Source organism: Urocampus carinirostris, chromosome 14 (genome assembly GCF_059441175.1).
Source record: "Urocampus carinirostris isolate Australia breed hairy pipefish chromosome 14, RoL_Ucar_1.0, whole genome shotgun sequence".
In the NCBI taxonomy this organism is placed as follows: Eukaryota; Metazoa; Chordata; class Actinopteri; order Syngnathiformes; family Syngnathidae; genus Urocampus; species Urocampus carinirostris.
Genome location: NC_142362.1, coordinates 19,791,463 through 19,815,224, shown reverse-complemented (window position 1 = coordinate 19,815,224; position 23,762 = coordinate 19,791,463). Strand labels below are relative to the sequence as shown.

General features: G+C 39.3%; 2 protein-coding genes and 1 pseudogene across 6 annotated transcripts in view; all 3 read left to right on the top strand.

Moving 5' to 3' along the window:
• The window catches only part of hecw2a (HECT, C2 and WW domain containing E3 ubiquitin protein ligase 2a), a 33,890-nt gene extending 28,339 nt beyond the window's left edge, over window positions 1-5,551 (top strand). For all 5 annotated transcript variants that reach the window (XM_088352419.1, XM_088352418.1, XM_088352417.1 and 2 more), the window contains one exon: window positions 646-5,551. In XM_088352419.1, coding sequence (XP_088208545.1) covers window positions 646-757 — 112 coding nt within the window. In that variant the 3' untranslated portion in view covers window positions 758-5,551. The remainder of the gene's footprint in view (window positions 1-645) is intronic.
• Window positions 5,552-6,622: 1,071 nt separating this feature from the next.
• Window positions 6,623-23,292, top strand: stk17b (serine/threonine kinase 17b (apoptosis-inducing)). Its single transcript, XM_088352926.1, has 7 exons — window positions 6,623-7,020; window positions 12,838-13,050; window positions 15,056-15,194; window positions 15,266-15,392; window positions 15,718-15,766; window positions 17,594-17,773; window positions 19,288-23,292. The coding sequence occupies exons 1-7, from the start codon at window positions 6,911-6,913 to the stop codon at window positions 19,502-19,504; spliced, it is 1,035 nt and encodes a 344-aa protein (XP_088209052.1). The 5' UTR covers window positions 6,623-6,910; the 3' UTR covers window positions 19,505-23,292.
• Window positions 17,192-17,281, top strand: LOC148352911 (U2 spliceosomal RNA; annotated as a pseudogene).
• Window positions 23,293-23,762: the final 470 nt, after the last annotated feature.

The window sequence follows — 23,762 nt, the reverse complement described above, 5'->3', positions numbered from 1 at the left end:
TTATTAAACAATATGCACTTTTATGCCCTTTTTTAACGGTTATTTTAAGGTACGTACATTATTTTGCGTTTATAAGACGCATTTAAGTATAGTTTTGCGTCTTAGAATGTGCGTATTTCTTTTTTGTTCATTAAAAGGTACATTCATTTTTTGTTTGTTTTTTGAGTTGATTATAAGGTACATCTTATTTTTGATATTTATTTTGCAGAAACAAAATTGTGTGCATCCTTACCCCAATGTGTAATATTTGACCACTAGATGGCACTGTGTTGTCTGGTGCGATCTAGGGCCAATGCCACAGAGCACAGCGTGGCGGCAGGATGCCGGACAAGCAAAGCGGCAACTTAAGTAGGGATTCCACTGTGTAAAAGAAATACAAATTTTTCGAACTATGATTTTTTATATATAGTTAACAACTGTAGGCCTGGAGAGGGATGGGCGCCACAAGGCTGTACTTGCCCAAGACACACCACAGGAAATTGTGCCCCTATGACGCTGTGGTTAAGGGATCCAATGATAATCCCATCTATTTTTTGCCTAGTATTCCTATCAATGATAGGGTTTTTTTTTTTACCGAATGATTTTTTTTTTACCACTAGGAGGCACTAAATATTACACACTGTCCCTTTAACATTCCGATTTTAGAGCACACACGTGTTTCAACCGCCTGGACCTTCCCCCCTACCCGTCCTTCTCCATGTTGTACGAGAAACTGGTGACAGCTGTGGAGGAGACCAGCACCTTCGGTCTGGAGTGAAGACCCCTAAGAGACCCTCAAATGGATATGGTTTCCATGACGACAGGGGACCCTTCCAGGTGGGCTTTATCATCTTTGTCCTTCCGCACCTGAAAGCGAGTTGACAAAGACGGACCTTCCCTTTGGACCTTTAAACTGTGTTTGCTGGATTGGAGGCAAGAATGACACTTGCTGGGAAATGTAGTTTTCATTTGGGACTGGATGCACTTTAGGATGCCCTCATCTTCTACTCACCTAGCGAGGTTCTTCCAAAGCTTTTCATTTGACGATTTCACCTCAAAATTGGATGAATTGGATTTATAAGACAGTTTCTGATTCGTGAACATTTCATTTCATAAAGCATCTCTGCCCCCTTTCTCAAATTTTTGGGGGGATTATTTTTAAAGTACCGGGTAACTCAGTGTTTCTGATATGTGATCATTTCTACTAGCCTATTTTTAAATTTACTTATGTTTTATCTTTTTTAAGCTCCGAGTTTTTAAGTTGTGATCATTTTTACCAGCATCATAACCTCTTTTTATTTGATTGTTTATTTATTCATTCGTTGATTTTTAAATGGGCTCTGTGTTTTTGCTTTGTGGTAATTTCTACTAGCACCATTGCCCACTTATTTTTTAAAGTATTTTTTATTCATCTCAGTGTTTCATGATTGTTTCTCATAACATCATTGTTTGCTTGTTTTTTTTGTTTATATGTTTTTTTCTGATTATTTTTTCATTCATTCAGTCATTCATTATTCATTTATTTTTAATGGGCTCACTTTTCTGATCCGTGATCATTTCTACTAGCATCATTGCCCATTTTACGTTTGTTTGTTTGTTCTTTGATTCAGTTTTCAGGGCCTGAGGGTTTTTGATCCGTGATCTTATCTACTTGCATAGCCCCTTTTTATTTACTTTTTAATTTATTTTTAAGATCAGTCTTTCTGATTTCTAAACATTTCTACTTGTGCCATTCCCCCTTTTTAATTTGTTTGTTTGTTTATTTATTCACTATCAAAGGAGCTTGGTGTTTCTGACCTGAGCTCATTTCAGCTAGCACCATTCCCCTTTTTTTATTTGTTTTACTATTCTTTAAAGGCACTAAGCCTTTGTAATTCATGATCATTTATCATGGCATCATTGCCTATTTTGTATGTGTTTGTTTATTTGTTTATTCATTCATTCTTAAAAGAGCTCAGTGTTTCTGATCCGAGATCATTTCTATTAGCATCATTTTTTATAATATTTTTATGTTATTTTATTTTTTTAAGGAGCTCAGTCTTTCTGATTTGTGATCATTTTCAGAGAATCGTTGCCCTCTCCTATTTTTTTAAAGAAGCGAAATTCTACTTAAGGTTTTGAGGTATTTATTTTCTATTTTTTCTCTCCATTTCTAACATTAAGAGTTAAAATGGAAACGTGAATGTATCTGAAATGTGACTGAATGTATGTGGGAATCTCGAGCCGAGCGGGCTTCAGAAAAATGATTTATTCTCACGCTGTCCCAATAAATTAAATGTTAGGGTCTGGAGCATGCAAATTCTCACTCAGGTGGGACAACTGAAAATTTTGAATCTGCCCCTAGAATTTCTTTATATCCATTCATCCCTTGTCCCTCAGAAAAACAAATCATTGGTTGCTAAAACCAAAACAATGATTGGATGTACAGTAGAACCCCAGGATACGCCAGGATAAGTGGGGATTGCAAAGTGAAATTGCTGTATAGTGAAAGCGAGAAAGCTATCCTAATTAGCTAATGCCTTCCAAAACCCTGGTGTAATGTTACAATAACAAAATAGTATTTGGCAAGTACTACTCATGTGTTATATACATGTATATGATTAAATATTATTTCAAATAAGTGCACATGTAAAAGAAAATGATATATTTTTTTACGTTTGATGTGGCGGGACTTGAGATTGTAAAGTGGGGTTAGGGGGTGGATGCAAAGGGAGGAGGAGCCGGCAGATTCAAATTAAGACAGATTTTAATATTAAACTTATTTAGTTGATATATACAGTACAAAAAAGTATTGTACTCTAGATTCTACACTGAATGAAGAGAAGGGCATTGTGGGAGGTTGTACAGCCATTAGCATATCAGCATGTTCATGATGTCGTGACACAGACCAATAGAACACCAGCATTTTATAGGACGTTGACCAATAGCAGACAGGCATGTTAGAGACTTGTCATCATTTGTGGCCACGCAAAATAATTTGTAGTTGACGTGGGAAAATGCCATAACAAGGGGCCAAAAAAACATCTCATTCCGCGACTGTAAACAAAAATATCGTAAGTTGGGGGTCAACATATCACATGTGTCTACAAATTTTTTTCATGACGGTAAAATGCCATAAAAAGAGACTGAAAAAGTTATCTTATGCCACCTCGGAAATTGATGGTCGCCATATCCCGGGTGTCTACTGATTTTTTTTTCATGTCCAAAGATTCCACAGAGGGGCCCAAAAAATAATCTTTTTCCGCTTTTTAAAGTGAAGCTGGCTTGTATCCCTGGGATCTACTGTATGTTCTTCATGTCAAAAATGTTGTAGAGAGGGGTTGAAAAGGATCTTCCATACTGTGAAGTGAAAACGTCATAAGGCAGGCTTGCTGTACCTGGGGTCTACTGTACTTTTTTTCATTCTAAGAAAGGCCATAAAATTCTTATTCCACACTGTAAAAGGAAAGTGTCCTTTGGTAGGGTACACATATTCTGGGAGTCTACAGTTTTTGTTTTGTTTTTCATGCCAAAGTGGCTTCCCTGCTTATCCTGTCCCCGAAGAAGCTTCGGCTGGAGATTGCTGAAGATTTGTGTTGTGTTTACAGCCCAAAACAGAACTCGGTCGATCTGACGTTGGCCTCACTACTTTTGCCTTGACAGCATGAGAAAAAAAGAAAGAAAAAAAAAGAAAAAGAAAGCCAGACTGTTGCGTCCTTCGCTCTTCCCCAAGCTCAGACTGAATTTAGGGCTGCATGCAAAAAAGAAAACCTCGGTGTACAAAGCGAACTCGGACTTTTCTATCCCACGGTGCATGCCGGCGGACCCCGGCGGGCTCCGTGAGCTTCGCCGGGGGCCACCCTCGCTCGATATTGCATGCAAGACTCGACTGTCCTTACTAGCTTTTTTTCTGCATGAGGATATCAGGAAAAAAAAGGTGATGAATTGTGTTTTTGTCATCGTGGAAATCAACATACAGTGCCCTGCAAAAGTATTGCCCTCCCCCCAAGAACTTTTAAACATATTGCCATATTTCAGACTTCAAACAAATGAAAAACTCCAAGAACATGTGAGACACAATCGTCAAAAGAAACCGAATGTATTCAACATTTTATATTGTGCTAACAAATAAAAAAACTGAAAAGTAGGCATTGCAAAAGGTTTTGCACATCTTGTAACCAAAATATTTGCCCATTTTTCCTTACCAAACAGCATTTTTCAGGTCTTTCCACAAATGCGATTTAGGATTGAATGTAGTTTTGGGACGTCGTCCTGTTGGAAGGAGAAGCTGCACCCCATTCTCATGTCCCTTGCAGACTCCAACAGATTTTCTGACAGAATCGCCCCAAATTTGGGTCCATACAGCTTCCCATCAACTTTAACGATTTTCCCTGTCCTTACGGAAGAAAAGCAAGCCCAGAGCATGAAGTACCCACCACCATGTTTGACGAGGGGATGGTGTTTTCAGGGTGATATGCATTGTTACTCTTACATTAAATTTAACAATTTGCATTAAGCCCAAAACATTTAACTTAGTCTCAACTGAGAAAAACACCTTGTTCTGCATGTTGTTTGTGTCTCCCATGTGGCTTCTTCCAAAAGGAAAACAGGCCTTTCTTCTTGCTACTGCTCCATAAAGGACGATTTATGCAGAGTGCAACTAAAAGTTGTATTATGCACAGATTGTTCCACCTTAGCTGTGTATGCCTGCAGGTCATCCAATGTGATCATGATCTTGATTGCTTCTATGATTAGTTTTCTCCTTGTTTGGGCTGAAAGTTTAGAAGGACGGCCAGGCTTTGGTAGATTTGCAGTGGTTTTGTGATCTCTCCATTTTGATATATTGCTCGCATAGTGCACTGGGAGTTGTGTAAATGTTGAAAAATGTTCTTGTATCCCATTCCTGCTTTGAACTTTTCTACAGTATTACCCGGACCTATCTGGTATGTTCTTTGGTCTTCATAATGCTGTCTGTTCTGCAGTGGCTCTTTCACAGACCTCTGTGACCATAATAGAGGAGGTGCACTTAAATTGAGACCTAATGCTCTTCGTCATTGTTAATCGTTTAGGTCGACATTGGATCATTCAGAAGTCATCAGGGGACATCTGGAGTCAGTGTCTTGAGCTTAGAGAACCAGGGGCGAATAATTTTCTTTTTTTTTCATTGTGATATACTATAAAATGTTGAAATAATTTGGTTCCATTTCATGACTTTGTCTCTCGTGTTGTTGATTTTTAGAAAATATTTTCAGTTATTTTAGATTTAAGTTGAATGGTTGAAATGAGGAAAAATGAAGTTTTTGGTGTGCGGGGCCCAATACTTTCGCAAGGCACTGTAAGTCACTTTGAATGAGCTCCGGGAATGTGCAATGTAGTTCGAATGTGTCTAGTGCGGCATGCTAGCCCCCCCAAAAAACCCTGACTTTCCATACGCGTCCCGTCCCGCCTATCTTAGTAATAGGTCGATGAACGGATAAGGCAATTGGAATTTCCAGGATGCTTCTATGTGGACCGCAAGTGCAGCCGTCATCTTTGTATATAACTGTACATGTGTCCTGTTGTGTGTATAAATATATATTTTGCACTCAATGTACTAAGCAGTCCAGTTTTCCTTGTTTTCACATTCACACTTTTTTAAATACTTATTTGCATTCATAAGCCATTTTCTATTGAATTAAAGGGACAGTGAGTATGGTATAGCAACCCTTTAGTGGTGTAACAATTTTTCATTTGTTTAAAAAAAACATTATTGATTCAAATAACAAGTAAAACTGACAAAAGTACCTCAAAAATCTGAGTTTATTTAAAATGACTTATTAAATATATTACACAACTTGAAGAAACTATCATGTTTGGTGGCCACCATGAAACTACGGAAGCCCGAATGAGGATTTTTGCCAAGCACAGCTGCAGGCTATGGGTTGCCACCATCCGCTATTGTTAGCTGCTCCGACCTTGCTCCATCATTCTACAGCTCATGCAAGTGAATGTCACTAAGTTCCTTGATTCAGGCATCTAATGCTTGCTGTCCACTTTTTCTCCACTGTTTTCCTCCCTAGCCATTGACATCGCTCAGTCCCGTGATTAAGAACCACGAACGCTTGACAAACAAAGGACATTTTTTTAATGTAAAGACACTTTGTTGAAAATTTCTGTTTAAACAACCCTGTGGAAATCATACGTCTTTATTATAAAAAAAAAAATGATTTTCCTAAAATTAAAAGTTGATTTATTTATAAATTTTTTGATTAGATATGTTGAAGATTATTAATAATTGAAATGATAAAATCCTATTTTGAAAAGAAAATTCCAAATATATTATATTTTGTCGTGATTGAGCACCATTGTTTTTATTTCTTAAGGTGATACTAGCATGTATTTAATTTTGGCACTTTTGGGATTCCGTAGAAATTCTGATGATTTTTTAATATTTCAAACTGACTAGTTCCCGAATGATAACGGCTTTGCGCATGCGTGCTGAAGTGACATGCAGAGAGGTGCCACATTAAGGAAGTTGTTTTAAGATGCAAAGTTGTTTTCATTTGATTTTGTCACTTTTAGGGGAGTTTATGGAAATAAAATATGTTTTAAAAAAATATTTCAAACAATCACGTTTGAACATTTGTCCTAGTTTCCAAATGAAAACGGCGTTGCGCATGCGCGTTGCGGTGACGTGTCGAGGGGGAAAAAGGAAGTTAAAAAAAATCACCAAGGAGTGTTCGAAAGAAGTCGAACTTGACGCGGTTCGGTAGAGATTGGACCCGCTTATTAATGGAGAAAGACTTTTGTCGGAGCGTCGAATTGAAGCCAGCACAAGTTAACCGGACTAGCATGGAAGAAGTAACCGGCGGCGGCCGGTGTTAGCTACCCCTTGGCCCGTTTCAAGTTCCCCTTTTTACTTCGAGACCTGCTCTCCATTTGGACCGCATTCGGAACCAGACCGGACCTGAGGATGTCTCGGAAGCGGCTAGACAGCCGAAGCGGGCTCCTGGCCGAAAGCTTAACGCCCATCAGTGCCGACCCGCTGGATGCCGTCTTCCAAGTCACCGGCGAGCTGGGAAGGTGAGTCGGAACCGGGTTAGTTCTAGACTTAAACAAGTTGGGACAATCTTGCATTTTTTAAATTTAAAAATACGTTATATATAAATATATAATTGCATTTAAACAAAGATCATCACGTAATGAAAATATATTATAATTCAAAGAAGATGAAACCTCTTGGAAAAGGTTCAGGAACCGGTCCAGTTCGGAAGGACAACAAATCAAGAAAACCTTATATGTAAAGAAAAGAAAATATCTTAGTCCGAGAGTCAAAAACGGGCAGTATTGGGACCAGCCGGCCTGCTAAAACAAGCAGAGGAAACAAAATCCATCCTTCCATCCATTATCTGCACCGCTTATCCTCAGTAGGGTCGCAGGGGTGCTGTAGCCCATCCCAGCTGTCTTCGGGCAGTGGGCAGGGGACACCCTGAACTGGTTGCCAGACAGTCGCAGGGCACACAGAGACGGACAACTCACTCGCCCATTCACACCGAGGGACAATTAACCTGACATGCATGTTTTGGGAATATGGGAGGAAACTGGAGCGGCCGGAGAAAACCCACGCAAGCACAGGGAGAACATGCAAACTCCACACAGGAGGTTCGTTCTAATGACCTCAGAACTGTGCCGCACACGCGCTAACCACTGCGCCGCCTAGAGCAAACAAAATACTTTGTATTATTATTCGACACATTTTAGCCAAAAACATCGTCATGAGAATATATATATTCTATACCTGAGCCAATCATTTCCATATTAATGATTGTAATTCCATTTTCCATTTTTAAGCGATAATAAACCTTACAAGTATTACGTGGCACCTATTTACTCACAGCAAGACAAAAATGAATAAAAACACTGATTCATTGTGTAAATTTTTTTATTTTAATTACCAAAAAATCTTCAAAAAAAAACAATGAAAAAGGAAACATTCTTGAATTTAGAAATATATATATATGTTTTTTTTTTAATTTAGGCAAAAAAGTTAATTTTTAAAACCAATAAAAAAAACAACATACTTGAATTAAGAGAAGGAAACATAGAATGAAACGTAAACATTCTTAGATATTCACACATATCAAAACATGAACAATTCTTGTATTCAGGCTAACAAATAACACAGATGCACCAGGCGGGGGCATAAATGTTTTTAGAATTTAGTATAAGGAAAAAAAAAACATTAAACATTTTCGAATTTAGGCAACATTTTGAATTTAGGTAAGCTAAAACACAAATATCCTTCACTATTCTTTTATTTTTTATTTTTTTATTTTTTTATAAATCCTGGAAACGGCACTGCTTAGAAATGTATCCTTTGCTCTCATTATATGACAAAATTTAGAGACAAAATGGCATGTTCTTCCGCAAAATAGACCCTCAATGGTGTCCAATTCTGTATTTTGATCCCCCATTGCTATTTCGGATGGTAATGAGTACTGAGATTTTGTCCTATGGCCTCAAATTCAAGTACAAGGCCTTTGGTTTCATGTTCCATTACCGTCTGGTTCAAATGTAGGTCATTACTTCTACTCTCTGTTCTTGCTCGTGTATAAGTGACAAACATGAACTTTGTTCAACCAGTTCTGGCGGTTCGCTCTCTGCTTTTGGGTTTTGTTATTACTGCCTTCAAAAATCTCACATCACCTGATGAGAATTCTGATGATGACATACAGTAGAGCCCCAGGATACGACGTGAATCTGTTCTGAGGTCCGTACCGCAGAATGAAATTGCCTTGTAGAGAAAACTATTCTAATTAGCCAATTCATTCCCGTCCCCCCCGTAACTAAATAATGTAAGCTGTACTTATGTGTAATTAGGGGTGGGGCGATATGCTTTGGTCACCATTTGATTGTATCAGGAAATTAAAGTGCCGATTCGATTTGTACCACTATCTATCTATCTACCTTGGTCATATTCCTCGAGAGGGGTGACCGACAGCAAGACAAACACAAATACAAAAACAAAGAAAAGAAAACGGAAAAAGTAGCAAAAAACACGAAAAATTTGACCATGGCCAACCCAAATGCCCAAACAAGTTAAGCACCTCTGCACCCAAGTTGGTCATGCTTTCGTCTCCAGATGAAACAGGACACAAGAAAGCGGCCATGTCACTCGGGTCAGGGTGACACAGCCCGACAGCTTTCACTGGTTTACCTCTGCCGCATCATACATGTGCCCTGCCCATCCCTTAAATTGCGTCATAAGATCCCACTATCCTTTAACAACACCTCTCCACTCATTCCTATCACCAACAAGAGCTCTAGCTTCCACAATATTTAGACCTCTTTCCTGCAGTGCACTCATAACACCATCTATCCACGTCCATCGCGGCCTTCCCCTTGGTCTCCTTCCATTTACTTCTCCTCTGTAGATCCTCTTTAACATTCGCTTCTTATCCAACCTATCCATGTGTCCAAACCAACCGAGTACTCTCATATCCAGACGTTTGTTCAGTTCCACTACGACTCCAGTTCTGTCCCTCACAATTTTATTTCCCAATCTATCCAATCTTGTCACTCCTAACATACTCCTTAAACACTTCATCTCAAAAACATTTAATTTCCTTCTCAAATCCGTGTTCAGGCTCCAATTCTCTGCACCATACAACACAGTCGGCACAATCACACTCTCATACAGTCCCCTCTTAACATCCATACTCATACTCTTGTTGCTCATCACTCTCCTCAGAGCACCCAAAACCTTGCTTCCTTGATTCACTCTGTGCAATATCTCACACCCCATTCCACCAACTGCAGTCACATAACAACCCAAGGACCTAAAGCTTCCAACGTCTTCCAGCACCTGAGACAGCAAGGGAAAAAAAGGGGGGCGGTAGACCGAAATGTCTCGCAGTTATAGGGTCACTAAATGGGAAAGGATGTGGATTTGCATCACGATTCTCGATAATTGAGATTGTACCTGTATTGTGTTTTGATTGATGATTGCAATTTAATTTTCTTTCTTTAACCCCTTAACGTTCGGATGGCCCGCCAGCGGACTGTTGAGAAGCAAATGCGTGTCTTATGTACCGGTTATGATGTCACAAAAATTGATTACGGGATGAAATGTCGATTTTTAAAAAATGCCAAAAATAAAATCACTGTGTGTGCGTGGATTTAATTTCTTGTCCCGTGCTTCTGTGTATTATACTTGCATAGGATTAAGTAATGGCAGCACGGCGGCGCAGTGGTTAGCGTGTGTGCGGCACAGTTCTAAGGTCTTTGGAACCTTCTTTGTGGGTTCAAATCCAGCTACCAGATTTCCTGTGCGGAGTTTGTATGTTCTCCCCGTGCTTGCGTGGGCTTCCTCCGGGCACTCCGGTTTCCTCCCACATTCCAAAGACATGCATTTCAGGTGGATTGGCCAGTTAAAATTGTCCCTAGGTGTGAATGGGCGAGCGAGTTGTCTGTCCCTGTGTGCCCTGCGATTGGCTGGCAACCAGTTCAGGGTGTCCCCTGCTCACTGCCCGATGATTGCTGGAGATGGGCTCCAGCACCCCCGCGACCCTACTGAGGATAAGTTGTGCAGCTGATGAGATGAGATGAGGATTAATTAATGTCATAAAGATACAAGTAAAGAAAAAATAATTTTGTTTTACCTACAGTGTGTCGTGACTTGAGGTGGTACAGTGGGGTTATAAGGTGGATGCAGAGGGGAGACAGACGGCCAATAAAAATATAGAAACTAAGTTCTGCTTGCAAAGACTGTTATTCTGTTGGAAGATTTCCCTCTTTGAATCGCCTCAAGAGCTTTAATAATAGTCCCGGTCATGCAAAGGTTACAGATATACAACTTATCAATAGTAGTGATTCGTGTGCATTTTTTCTTCTCTGACAACCACAAGATTTGTTTCCATATATAGTTATTGTCCTTTTTTTTCTCTTCTCCATTTAGCATCACTGCAAGTCTTAGGACCAAAAAGGTTGTTCCAAAAGGGTAGACCCAATTCTAAATGCCCATATCTCAGAAACTACCAATGGATGAAACTAAATATACTTTAATAATAATAATAATAATAATTTCCTTTGTATTGTCATTCTTTGTAACGATGTACACAGAACGAAATGTCGAATATTGAATGTATTTGAATGGTCTTTATTGTCATTGATATAAACATTTTGAAACATTGTATGCAATGAGATTGGACATGGCACACAAGGGTAAAAATTTACTAAAAACTTTAGAGAAAGAGATGGATAAAACACAGAAGGTTGAAAGTCCTTGGTTTTATTGGTTACATTTACGAAAAGTTAAATTTAAGAAAATTACTTTTTATTTCTATGGCAGATTTTCATAAATATACATTATTTACCCGTTAAGTCGGTATACAAGTTTGTGCCAAACTCACACTAGCAGCCATTCTCTTGATTTTTTTGGTACCAAGTCCTCTGAGCAAAACATGCAAAATGCCTTTTCTTTTAAAGTGAACAGCATTTCTCAACCTGAAAAGATAGAAATGCCAATGTTGCACACAAAAACCTTAAATGTTTATACACAAGCTGTAATTATTTGAAGTCATTCCAACAGAAATTCTAATCTTGATAAGCTTAAGATAATTTGTTGTCACTGTTGTTAGAGTGGGGGAAAAACCATAAGGAAGGGCCCAAAAACACAACAAAGCCGGGGTGTCATTTTCCTTTTACCTCTGGGGCCACATGGTAGAAAATCCATTCTCACGAGAGCCGGACTAGTAAATGAATGACATGCAAATGGTGCCTTGGCTGGAGGGTTGGGTGTCTTTTTGGAGGCTCACAATTGAACTATGTTTCATAGATGTACTGTTTGATTGTAAAACATTTATTGGGGGTTTCTTTCCTTCACTAACATTTCATCTCTTTTATACAACTGTGTATTTGTAGAAAACAAATTAACTCTGGGAAAGTCATGCAGAATGGAAAGTGGCAAATATTGCATACACTCATTTAGATAATTGAATCAATGATTCAAATGTCTTTATTATTTTATTTTTTTATAAAAATGTTAACCTGAATATGGTAACTTTGCTGTTAGATTTCTTATTTACAATAGAAAGGAGCTAAAGCTTCTTTAAACTTCTGCAAAGACACCCAGGTGGTCTATGTTTGATTTTGTATTTTTGTTTTACCTTAAACAGCACTTCTGTAACTTTTATTAAATAAAAACATTGGGATTGGTTTTCTCAATGTTTTCTGGTTGATTAAGTGTAGTCGGCAAATACACCGTGTTCTGCGGGCGTTACCTGGCTTTGGTGACATCCATTGGACATACAGTATGAATAACTGCATGTCATTGATTGACGCTAATACTTGTTGCTTATTTTTCCTCTTCTGCTTCTCTCAGCATTGTCTTGCGGGCCACATAAAATCAACTGAAATGTCATCTAAGTGTATATTGTGATGTGATGTAACTATGCATTTTTTTCTGGGATTTATAGTTTTTTTTTTTCCAACACAGCGCCCTCTCTAATCTTTCCCCGCTGTCTGCTTTCTATCAGACTACAATGCAAGATACAATAATATCAATGAAAAAAAAAAAGATGATTCAGTTCAAAATCCGCAAAGGTTTGAACCATTGATATTCAAAGTGCGAAGTAACAAGGAGTCTCTGTACATAACTAGCACAGAAAATTCACTTTTCTTTTGAAATTGAAAAACGCATCGAAATTACAATACTGGTCTGAAAAATGACAATCTTTTTTTTCCCCAAAATTGTGCAGCTCTGGCAGCCGGCCACATTCGGCCCGTGGGCCATGAGTTTGACACCTGTGCCATAAAGAGAAAATGTCTAAAAGGCCAGGGTACAACGTATCCCGGGGCTTTACTTTACGTTATTTCCTTTTTTATCTTTTCTTCTTTAAGGGGAAAATTTGCCGTGGTAAAGCGTTGCGTGGAGAAATCCACGGGCAAAGTGTTTGCGGCCAAATTCCTGCGAAAAAGGAGACGAGGTCGCGACTGCCGCGCCGAGGTGGTCCACGAGATGGCCGTTCTGGAGACTGCTCGAAACAACCCGAGGGTGGTCAACCTGCACGCCGCCTACGAGACCGACCACGATATCGTCCTGGTGCTGGAATAGTGAGTCGGAAACTCAAACTTGTTACCTGGCTTCCATTTTGAAACGCAATCTCTTTTTCTAAATTACGTTTCGAGTAGTTGAACGGAAAATTATTGTTATTCCGGAGAATTGTGTTGACTTTTCCGACAATGGACACACCCTCTATTTAGGCAAGGGCTTTTTCCACACAGCCTCAACAAAGCAAATACTTTTGTGTCCAAAGGAATTGCAACAAAAGTGTACCCAGCTGATTCTTCAATTGTGAGTCAGACAGTTTGCTTTAAGGGACAGTGCGTAGTATGTAAAGACTTGTAGCTGTGCAAAAACTTTTTATTTAAATGAACTCTATTGATTTTAAAAAATAAGGTTTAACACTTACACTACCTCATAATCTTGATTATTTTAAAAACTTGTAGGTTCAGATGTCTTTTGAAGAAGCCGCGTTCTGTGATTCACGCATCTGTAACTTTTTTTTCAGTGTTTCCTTCACCAGCCAACTATGTTAGCCACTTGGCTAAAGACTATATATAGCGCTCACTGCTAGCCACAATTTTTATTTCTAGCAGCTCCTACTTTGTCCTTTACTGTCACCCGGCTTTCAAAGCTGAGTTTCATGATTCAGGCATCTTCTACTTTTTTTCTCCTCTTTTCTTTTCTAGACGCTCATGCTAGCCACTTGATCCCAGGCTATGGCTCGCAATTAGCCATTATTGTTATTATTGTTAGCTACTCCTGCTTTGACCTTCAGTGTCACTTGCCTTCCACAGATGCTCATACAATTGAATTTTGCCAAGATCCTTGACTCAGGATATCTGGCGCTTTTATCTTCCAGGGTTCCTGCAGATCCATGAAAAATATTGAAAAGGCAATGAATTCATTATTTCAAAAATAAGGCCTTAATTGGCATTAAAATATCTTAAATTCAATTCGTCAAAGTCTTAAAAATTTGAACAAATTATTAAGATTTATATCTCTTTAATCTAAAAATATTTAGTAACATTTATCAATTGTCTTTTTTAATAATTGACTGATTTACTTTTGTGGCAACATCGCATGACCACAATAACAGAACTCTAAAAACTGATGTGGTTTCATTCAGGCCATTTAGAGCAGGCGCATGTTCTTAGGTCTACCTATAAAAAAACAGCAACTTCGGACAGAGACGTTTACTTTGGACCATGGGAAAGTGTACATTTAATTAGAAGTGCTTGTCCGACAAACGAGTTTTGCCATGGCTAACTGTGCCGGGTAATGTGTACAAGGCACGATGTATAGTGTGCAAGAAATATTTGTTTTTTCGTGTTGTTCATTTCAATTGTTTTTTTTTTTTTGTTTTGTTTTTTCACTTGATCCAAAATTTGATTTCAAAAGGCATTAAAAAGTCTTAAATTACTGAATTTAACTTGCTTTTAGCCGTAGGAACCCTGTTTCCTCACTCTTTCCTTCTCTAGCCACTTGGCTGCAGCTCACGGCAATTGTTTTTTTTAGCTGCTATGCTTAAATAAAGTCGTCTTCATCCTTCCAAAGCTGTTCATGTACTGTAATCATACGTCAGAGTTCCTTGATCCAGGACTCTAGTGCTTCCCCCCCACCTCTGCTTCCTTCTCTAGCCCCTCATGTTGGACACTTGGCTGGCGGCTATGGCTTGCCACTATTATTAATGTAGGATACTCCATATGAATAATGCTTGTTTCGTCCTTCAGTATCACTTGCCCTCCGAAGCTGGCCATGCAAGTGAACATCGCTGAGATGTTCCACTTTTTTACTCGATGTTCCTTCTCTAGCTACTCATCTTGTCGCGTTCCGTGACTAAACGTCACTGCGCTTGACAAATTCTAGTTTGTGTTTGTAATCTTTTTCTGGCGTTTCTAGTAGCTCTACGTGTTAGCTGCTAATACCAGCTCTGACCAACTCCAGCCGTTTGCTCTCGCTCGAGAAAATCTAGATGTACCTGTATGTGTTGGAAATTGTACACACTGTCACATTAAAGCAATTCTAACTGAAAATGTGTTTTCTGACTACCAGCGCGGCTGGCGGCGAGATCTTCGACCACTGTGCATCTGACGAGCTGCTGTCTGAAGCTCAGATCACTCGTCTAATCAGACAAATGCTGGAGGGCGTTCACCAGCTCCACCAGAGCAACCTGGTGCACTTGGACCTCAAGGTGGACGTCACACTTGACTCAACATGTTATGTCAGAGCTTTGACGGAAACTTTTTTTTCTACTTCGCTCAGCCTCAGAATATCCTTCTGACCAGCCTTTCTCCTCCCGGAGACATTAAAATTGTGGACTTTGGCCTGGCACGCAGATTGGGCGCGGTCGGCGAGCTACGAGAGATTCTTGGCACACCTGAGTATGTGGGTAAGTAAAGAAAGTTGACCAGCAACTGCAAGATTTTGTTTCCATGGTGTGATCTCGTCTTGTATAATTATATGCAAATCCAAATCAAAGATTTACTCATGTATTTATTTTCATTTATTTCAAAGTTCCAGTTTTCAATGTCTGTATAAAATCTTCTATTAAAAAAAAAGACTACGTCTTTACTCCCTGCCTGATATCCCAGAGAATAATATGCACAAAGATAATGAGATTAAATGGCAAGGCAGCGACAAGGCATGTGAGGAAATAAAACATATTGTGATTAACTCCCACTGAAATAAATTGTGGTTCCTTTTCTTTTCTCTAGCTCCAGAAATTCTGAATTACGAGCCCATCACGACGTCCACAGATCTTTGGTGAGTGGCAATCATTTTAGGGAATGCAAGGTAACCGCTCTTCCTACTGATGATCAGTAAGATCCTAATACCAATAACAGATTCCTTTTTTCATGTGACTGCAGGCTAATTATTCAAAATAAATATACAAATACTACATTGGGCCAATAATGGCTGTGGAGGGCTTCTATATTGCCTCACGTGAAGCAAATTTATAGCAGCAATCATTTGTTAAAAGAAGTAAGAAACATTCAAATATGAACACTACTCTATGTATGTTTTAGTACAGAAAATTAACACACTAAGACATAATTTTGTGGATTTGGTCTTGCAGCTTTCAATTTTAACGAGCTGTCACTCTTAAGCAAATTCTACCCAAAAAACAACCGGCAGTGTGACAACAAAGGAAAAAAATATTCTAATCACAAATCTTGTCCAATCTCAACATCCTTAGCCATTCGACTGATCATGCCCGAGTCTAAAGTGCCTCGCTCACATTACGAAGAGGTAGAGAGGTGACACAGACAAGTTGTGCTACTACTTGTTACAAAATTAAAATACATTCTAATGAGGAACATAAATGCTTAGAATCTATCAAGAACCCCTAAAACTGCATTAAAATAGTCACTTAGTAAAATAAGTAGAATAAAAGGTGTTCACCATCGTGCTGCCTACCAATCACCACTGATGACACACAACCAAAAATGTGCATGTAAGCAGAATCCTCGATTTTAGTATTTTATTTTACAGTTGTAAATTCAGCTTGGATGCGAGTTTATACAGTAGGGAGATTATCTTTATGAGTAGAAATTTTGTACCTCGGACTCTGATCCTGATACGGCGCCGGATAACTGTATTGTTTTACTAAATAAATAGCAACATGCCCAGCCTTTGGGAAGTGTTGCTTTCAGATTGAGGGTTGTATTTGAAGGAGTGATGCAGGAATACACATCAATCAGAGGACACTATAAGTCATGATCTAATTTTAATAAGTGAGGGATAATGTGGTATTGGACCATGTAGTAACAACAGTAGAGTAACAAATTATTAATAACGCATCACAGTACAGACTCTCCCCTACCTACGACCATTCTATTTAAGTAAAACAGTAGATACAAACATTTTTGGGGGATGTCGAAAAATATCCGGACATTGCTGTAAGTCAGATTTTTTTATTGTGTTCACCTTTTTCCGAGTACAGGACATTACTGTTCATTCCGCCGCTACCAGCGCGTGGTGCTGTGAGAGGTCACACAGCATCCACCCGGAAGTAAAAGAAATCCTCTTCTTCTTTCTAGTTCGTATGTAAACATAAAGTGCTACGTTTACTGACACGTTTTTTTGTTTAATATCTCGTGCATCCGACCCTGAAATTCTAGATGTATCAGCTTGCTCTGCCGACTGTGAAATTCAAAATGTGTCGGCGTGTGTTCGGCATGTGTCGGTTTTGATTTTTGCAATCTGGAGATGGAATAAGAGCTTGCTCTGTCCACTCCACGCATCGGCCCGGTATTGCAGTACCTCCGGGAACGGTGCATTCGGACTGATCGCTGCATGGCTCTGTGGATAGGACCTTGACTCGGCTGAGAGCAAGTGTCTCGGCCCCTTGGCTTTGTAGCGTATTATGATTTGACCAATAACGGATAATGGATAATTGATAAAGAATATAGACCAATAAACCTTACAAAATCTCTCAACCAACCCCCCCTTCAATATGGTTGGTGTAAAGTGTAAAGAAGAGGCAAGGAAAGGAATTGTGCCAACAAGGATTATTATAACTGTTGTCAGTTTGATAATTATCTTGCATTAATACACAATTTGAAATAGACATTTTACATTTTTTCTCAGGAGCGTGGGCGTGATCGCGTACATGCTGGTGACGGGCGAGTCTCCGTTTGCGGGCGATGACAAGCAGGAGACGTACTTGAACGTGTCTCAGGTCAACGTGGACTACAGCTGCGAGGCTTTCTCCAGGGTGTCCGAGCTGGCAGTCGACTTCATACGAAAGCTACTGGTCAAAGCGCCCGAGTAAGTCACCACCTCCTTTTGAAAGAGTCCAAGTCGGTATCATATATATATTTAAGGGACAGCGTTTATTATTTAACCACTGTAAAGTGTAGTGCACATGTTTCAAACTCGATGCCCGCGGGCCACAAGACAATGATGAAAGAAGAACAAGAGAATAATGTGCTTCTTCGCTTCAAACAACGATTTGCAATTTTAAATATGTCCACTGGATGTCGCCAAAGCCAAGCGCCAGTCACCACTCGCAAGGCACCCACTATAGCTGTACACGCTGACTACCATTAATCAACCAGAGAACATTGAGAACACTTTTTTTCCTACCGTTCTCTAACACCGTGTGTTAGCCACTTGGTTGCAGGCTTTCATTGTGTTCAGTTTGTTGAATTCGTATTATGATAGTTAAAAAATACAGAGGTATTTGGAATTATATTTCTTTGTGCTTTTGGGAAAAATTACTCAAAGTCAAGTCAACCCTAATCAAAAACAAAGCATTAGACCGAAACCTTTTCTGAACCATGGACCAGTTCAATGACTGACATTATTTTCTTGACTCAGCGCAAGGGCAGCAATTTACATCTTTATACTTTTTATATATTATAATAAAAATAACAACATTTATACTAATAACATTATTAATAATAAGTAAATAATAGTACATCCACCGTGTAGTCATGTGGAACATTTAGAAGTTCTCGTAAAATCACGCATATTTAATCATTTCTCGGATTGCTTATGACTCATCTCTCAGGGTTTCTGGAGTCTATCCTAACCATGTTTTTGGAATGTAAGAATCTGGAGAGCTCTAGGACATGGGGAGAAACTGCAAACTCCACAAAAAGATGACGGTAGCTGGAATTGAACCCTGAACCTGTGAACTGTGCGGCAGACTTGGTTAAAAGCAACACACTCTGGTCGTTATTGTAAGGTTTATAGCAAAACGTCACATTTATCCGCGCGATTAAAAATACAAATGAACCAACCCCGCAAAAAGCACGTTTGTGTTATGTGATTTCAGTGTCGTGTTTTTGACTGAAGGATCCATGCATCTTTCAACTCTGTTGCCAAAAGTTTTTCCGTAGCACCAAGTTGGTTGACAATCTTTCTAGCATGACGTAGTGGGCTGCAGTTGAGCAGACTTATTGCTTATTGGTTGAAAGCACAAAAGTTTGGTTTGAGTCATTCTTCACTGTATGTTCAATCGGCGGGAATCGTTGTTTCCAACGTCGCAGTTGCAACTGCGCCCGACTGTGCGAGCCACACATCCCACCTCAAAGCCCTGCTTTAAGATCAGTCTAAAATGTACCAGTGTCGGTAAGATAACAATAGGTCAAAAAATAATGGAAGTAACTTTTTCTCTCTGTGCAACCTGGTACCAAACTCCCCACTGCCTGGTAGCAGTCTGCAGGCTCGTGGTTGCCGACCACTGAATCAAAGAAAACAATCTGGAGGCTCGGGATTGTTGTGCAAGTGCCCTCATGTTTTTGTTGCTCCACTGAATGCTTTTTCTTTGCCGACAGGGACCGTCCAAGCGCCATCGAGTGCATCAGCCACCCTTGGCTTTGGCAGCAGTCGCCAGAGCCAGTCACCATTCGTGCCCGCGAACGAAGTTGTGGCGCCAAGTGGGCGGCACCCCCACCTGAAGACCCCGAGGATAAGGAAAACTTCCTGGAGGCCTCGCACGCTAAGCGCCTTCGGTTGGACGAGGAACCGCTTCTTGGAGACACGGACGTGTGAGAATCAAAATCGGTTGTTTATCCTCGAACTCAAACCAAAGATAATCGTCTTTCTGATCCGCTTTTATCGAAACAATGAACTCAACGACCACGTGAGGGCTTTTCTTTTTAAGCATTGCAGTACATAGTGTTGCCCTATTACTTGGCACAGCAATTTTTTATGATACTTTTATTTGAAGGAGCCCACGTGAGCGTTTTCTACCTTTTTCTCGTGGGTACTATTCGCATATGTTAACGTCAGATAGTCTGCTATTGTTTTTGTGGATTTTCAATCCTAAAGATCCAGCATAATTATTAGATCAGATCCTCAACTGTTTTCCGATGAGATCGGGAGGTCAAATCACTGGAATGTAAATTTGCGTTTAAATGTGTGCCAAGTAAAAAAAAAATAAGACTAAGCACATTCCGTATATTTTTTACCATTTTTAGAAGAATCTTTGTATTTTTGTTTCTCTATTCAGTGTTAATCCGATTCTCAGGTTACAGCATTCTTCGAACTCGTCATGTTTCGCAATACATCCGATTGGTCAAACGAGTTCCTCTCTGGCCAAAAAGGGAAATGCCAGCTAGCACTTAAATTCTCTTTTAATAATGAAGGCTCTTATGGGGAGAGAAAATGTCACTGCTCACTTTTCTTATTTCTCTCATCACTCTTATTGTTTTTATTTATGATTTTTATGAGGGATGCACCGAAATTGACCCAAAAAAATTTAATAGTGAAAGGGCAATACCGAGATATTATCCCCGGAATAAATAATAACAATTATTAAAAACATTGATTTGGTAATGATTTAATATACAATTGTAAAGAACCGACTGGCCTATTACTAGCTGCTAATTTTAAGTATGTCTTTGATTAAAGGCTTTTAAGTGCTTAAAGAAATTCTTCTTGGACAACAAAGTGCCACAGGTAAAGTAAAACTGCTAAAAGATTGAAAATGCAAATACTGCTAGCGAGTTTATTCTCACAAAAACCGTCTCGCAGAAAAACTGGAGTAGTATAAATTGATGATGGTGCTGTGGGGTAGCTGCTCCAGTGTAATGCAACAAACATGTCACACTCACACATATTGGCTTCACAATTGAATATTTGTGTCACAATTGAATGTGATCCACACAGAAAGTGAGCTATGTACTGCTATCCAGTAAACATTAGCCAAAGTCCTGTAGTAAGTTTGCTCTTTACTTTTAGCGGAAATTAACCAAAGTCCGGCTAGCAGCTAACCAAAATTTCATGGACAAACAAACTGTATGTGACTCACAAAGTATGTCTTTATGATTTAAAAACTTCTCCACTGTAATTTGTTATCTTTATAATGTAAATATTAGCCAAATACCCAGCTAGTGGTTAACGAAACTTCAGAGAAAGTGACTTGCTGGTTTAAAAAAAAAAAAATTAAAAAACTTGATCGAAGTCCCATTTTCATGGCGCTCTTCGTCTCCTTACTTTTCATGTGCAAATTCTAAAATAACAAGAAAACGCAGTGAAAGCCAGCTTCACACTGCTCACCTCACTATAGACATTAAATCATCACAACATGGTTCTTTCAGAATATTTTTTTCTGTTTTATCTTTTCACTTCTGTCTATTTTTGACCGAAAGTTTTTCGGTGCTGAAATTTCGGTGCATCCTACTTTTTATGTTATGTGTTTTTTGGTATCAGCTTGGCTGTGGAGTGTTCAAATTTTGAAGGAATTGAGAAAGTAGAAGGAAGGAGAGACCAGCTGTGGTCAAAAATGGGCGTGGCCTTAGAAGGTAAAGTTAACGTTTATTTTTCAAGAAATGGCGGGATGCCTCACCGCAGCGTAAACCCGAAAGGCTTGTTTCTCGGCACTGTGTTAATTGTTCTTTTGTCGTTGTCATTTGTGATGCTGGAAAAACTGGAACTCATCTCTGCCGCTTTTGTCCTCGTGATTGACATCCGCCAGCCACCGCAATTACTCAATTTGCGTCAATTCGAGTCATCTCCAATCTGGAGGCGCTCAGGATTTCCGGTCGTGTGGGAGGATGAAAGAAAAACTGCGAGCTTGCGCCTCGAGAGTTAAGCAAGTACAATGTTACCTCAACTTGCGCGTTCAATTGGTTCCAGCAGTGACGTTATATAATAAATCAGTTGGAAATTGAAACACCTTTCCACATTGGAATAAATGGAAACTGGATTAATCTGTTGTAAAGTCATCAAATGCAACCAAAGTCCCACTAATTCAACTTTAACTGCCCTGGAGGAAGACTAATGTTCAGTTAATGTTCATAAATTTACCACATTGTATAAAGAGACTTACCACTGCCCGAAGATAGCTGGAATGGGCTTCAGCACCCCCCGCTATCCTACTGAGGAAAAGCGGTACAGATAATGGATGAACGTATAGTACAAAGAGAACAGGAAATAAGGATAAAGAAGTTCTTGTCCGACTAAAATCGTCCTCGTTATGAGATCAGTTTTCCATTAACCGAAGTAAGTGACGTTACCACGCACTTACAGCATCCTGTGTGTATCAACTAGGTTAGACCTTTACAACACCCATGCATTCAATTGCCACATGGTTTAGTCAGTTAATTCATTGGTTCCAACCAAAAGGGCTCAATTCTGCCATTGCGCTTTGTTTACAGTGATATTTAATTTCTTAGAATTGTCCAAAATGTCGATTGATTGCAGCCATATTCCTAAGAGAGGGTAACAATGAGTCTATTTCTTGATAACTGCAAGATTTGTTTCCATGGTTATTATGTTTTTGCTTCTCCCTCTAGCATCACTGCAAGTCTTGGGATCCATAGAGAATAAATACAGTAAAAAAAGTTTAGTTACTTTTGTTGCACGAGATTCTGAACTGAAGAGAAAGACATTGTGGGAGAGTATCGCCATTTTCATGATGCCAACATGAAAAGTTTCAAGCCAATAGCAGACCAGCATCTTAAATGATGTCAACCAATAGCAGACAGGCATCTTAGAGACATAATTCATCAAAAGCACAAACACCGCAAAGTTTTAAATTTATGGGCAAGTGAAATAATAGGTGGTTGATGTGGTATGATAGGGAAAATTCCATATTGAGGGGCTGGAAAAAGTTGAATTTCACATCGTAATGTAAATACATGGTAAGATATGGACGCCGTAATCTCGGGTTCTACTGTGCTTTGAAATGACTGTTAATATAGCATTTGTTGAAAAAAAAAATCTGTGGTAGGATAAATTTCAATCAAGTGAAACCCTGAATTGTCTTTTCATCAGTAAAGGCAGCACTTTATCGGAAAACTGACAAGTTATTTACTATGGCAGATCTGCGTATAAAGCTCATGTTTAATATTTATGTTCTGCTACTTTGGCCCCTTAAGTGAGAGGGTAAACCTTTAGATGTTGCTAAAGCTAATGTTTGCTAACACTTGAATAAATTGATTGTGTTTCCAATCCGGACGTCGTTGGAAAGTGGTGGGTGGAGCTTTCCTTATTCTCCATGAGATTATGCAAAATCACAATTTGAAAACCAAGTCTTTTGGCAATTTTTTCTGCAGTCAGTTTTGAATACAGAGTTTCTCTTATTCTCATCTTTTATGAGCTTATAGAAAAAACACTTATGCGCTCGGGTGTTTTTCTAAACATTTGTCATGTGCCACATTTGTGCTCGTGGGTGTCTGGGAATGTTTGTTTATTTTGAACTTTCCAATGGAATGTATGAGCAATACCATTGCGTCCAAAAAAAGCTGTAATGTTGAGATCAAGCACAAACTGGAAATGTCATAAAGATTTAGGAATTTATTCGCTAAAAGGATTATTAAAGATTGCAGAATTGATCTGGCTCCGGTGATTGACTTTTGCTTTTGAAAGATGCATGTATTATCTCTTACGCAACACATAGATGTAGAAATTTTGCACTTGTATTTCACAACTAGACAGAGTTGGCCGCTATCTTCTGACTACGGAAGCTCAAATGCCAAAGTAACTTTTTTGTTGTCCGAACAGCCACTTACCTTTCACAGCTGATCCAGGCAAACAAACGTTGCCTGTCATTCAGGCATCTTCCATAGTTTCCTTCTCTAGCCACTCATTTTAACAACTTGGCTGTATGCTATGGCTCGCCACTCGCCGTTCTTCATTGTTAACTGCTCTTGCTTTGTCCTTCTGTGTCATTCATCTTCCACAGCTGTTCATGCGTGTGAACGTTGCAGAGTTAGTCAGACATCTGCCACTTTTGTCAACTGTTTCCTACTCTAGCCACTCATGTTGCCGAGTTCCATGATTCAGGGTCCCAACACTTGACAAA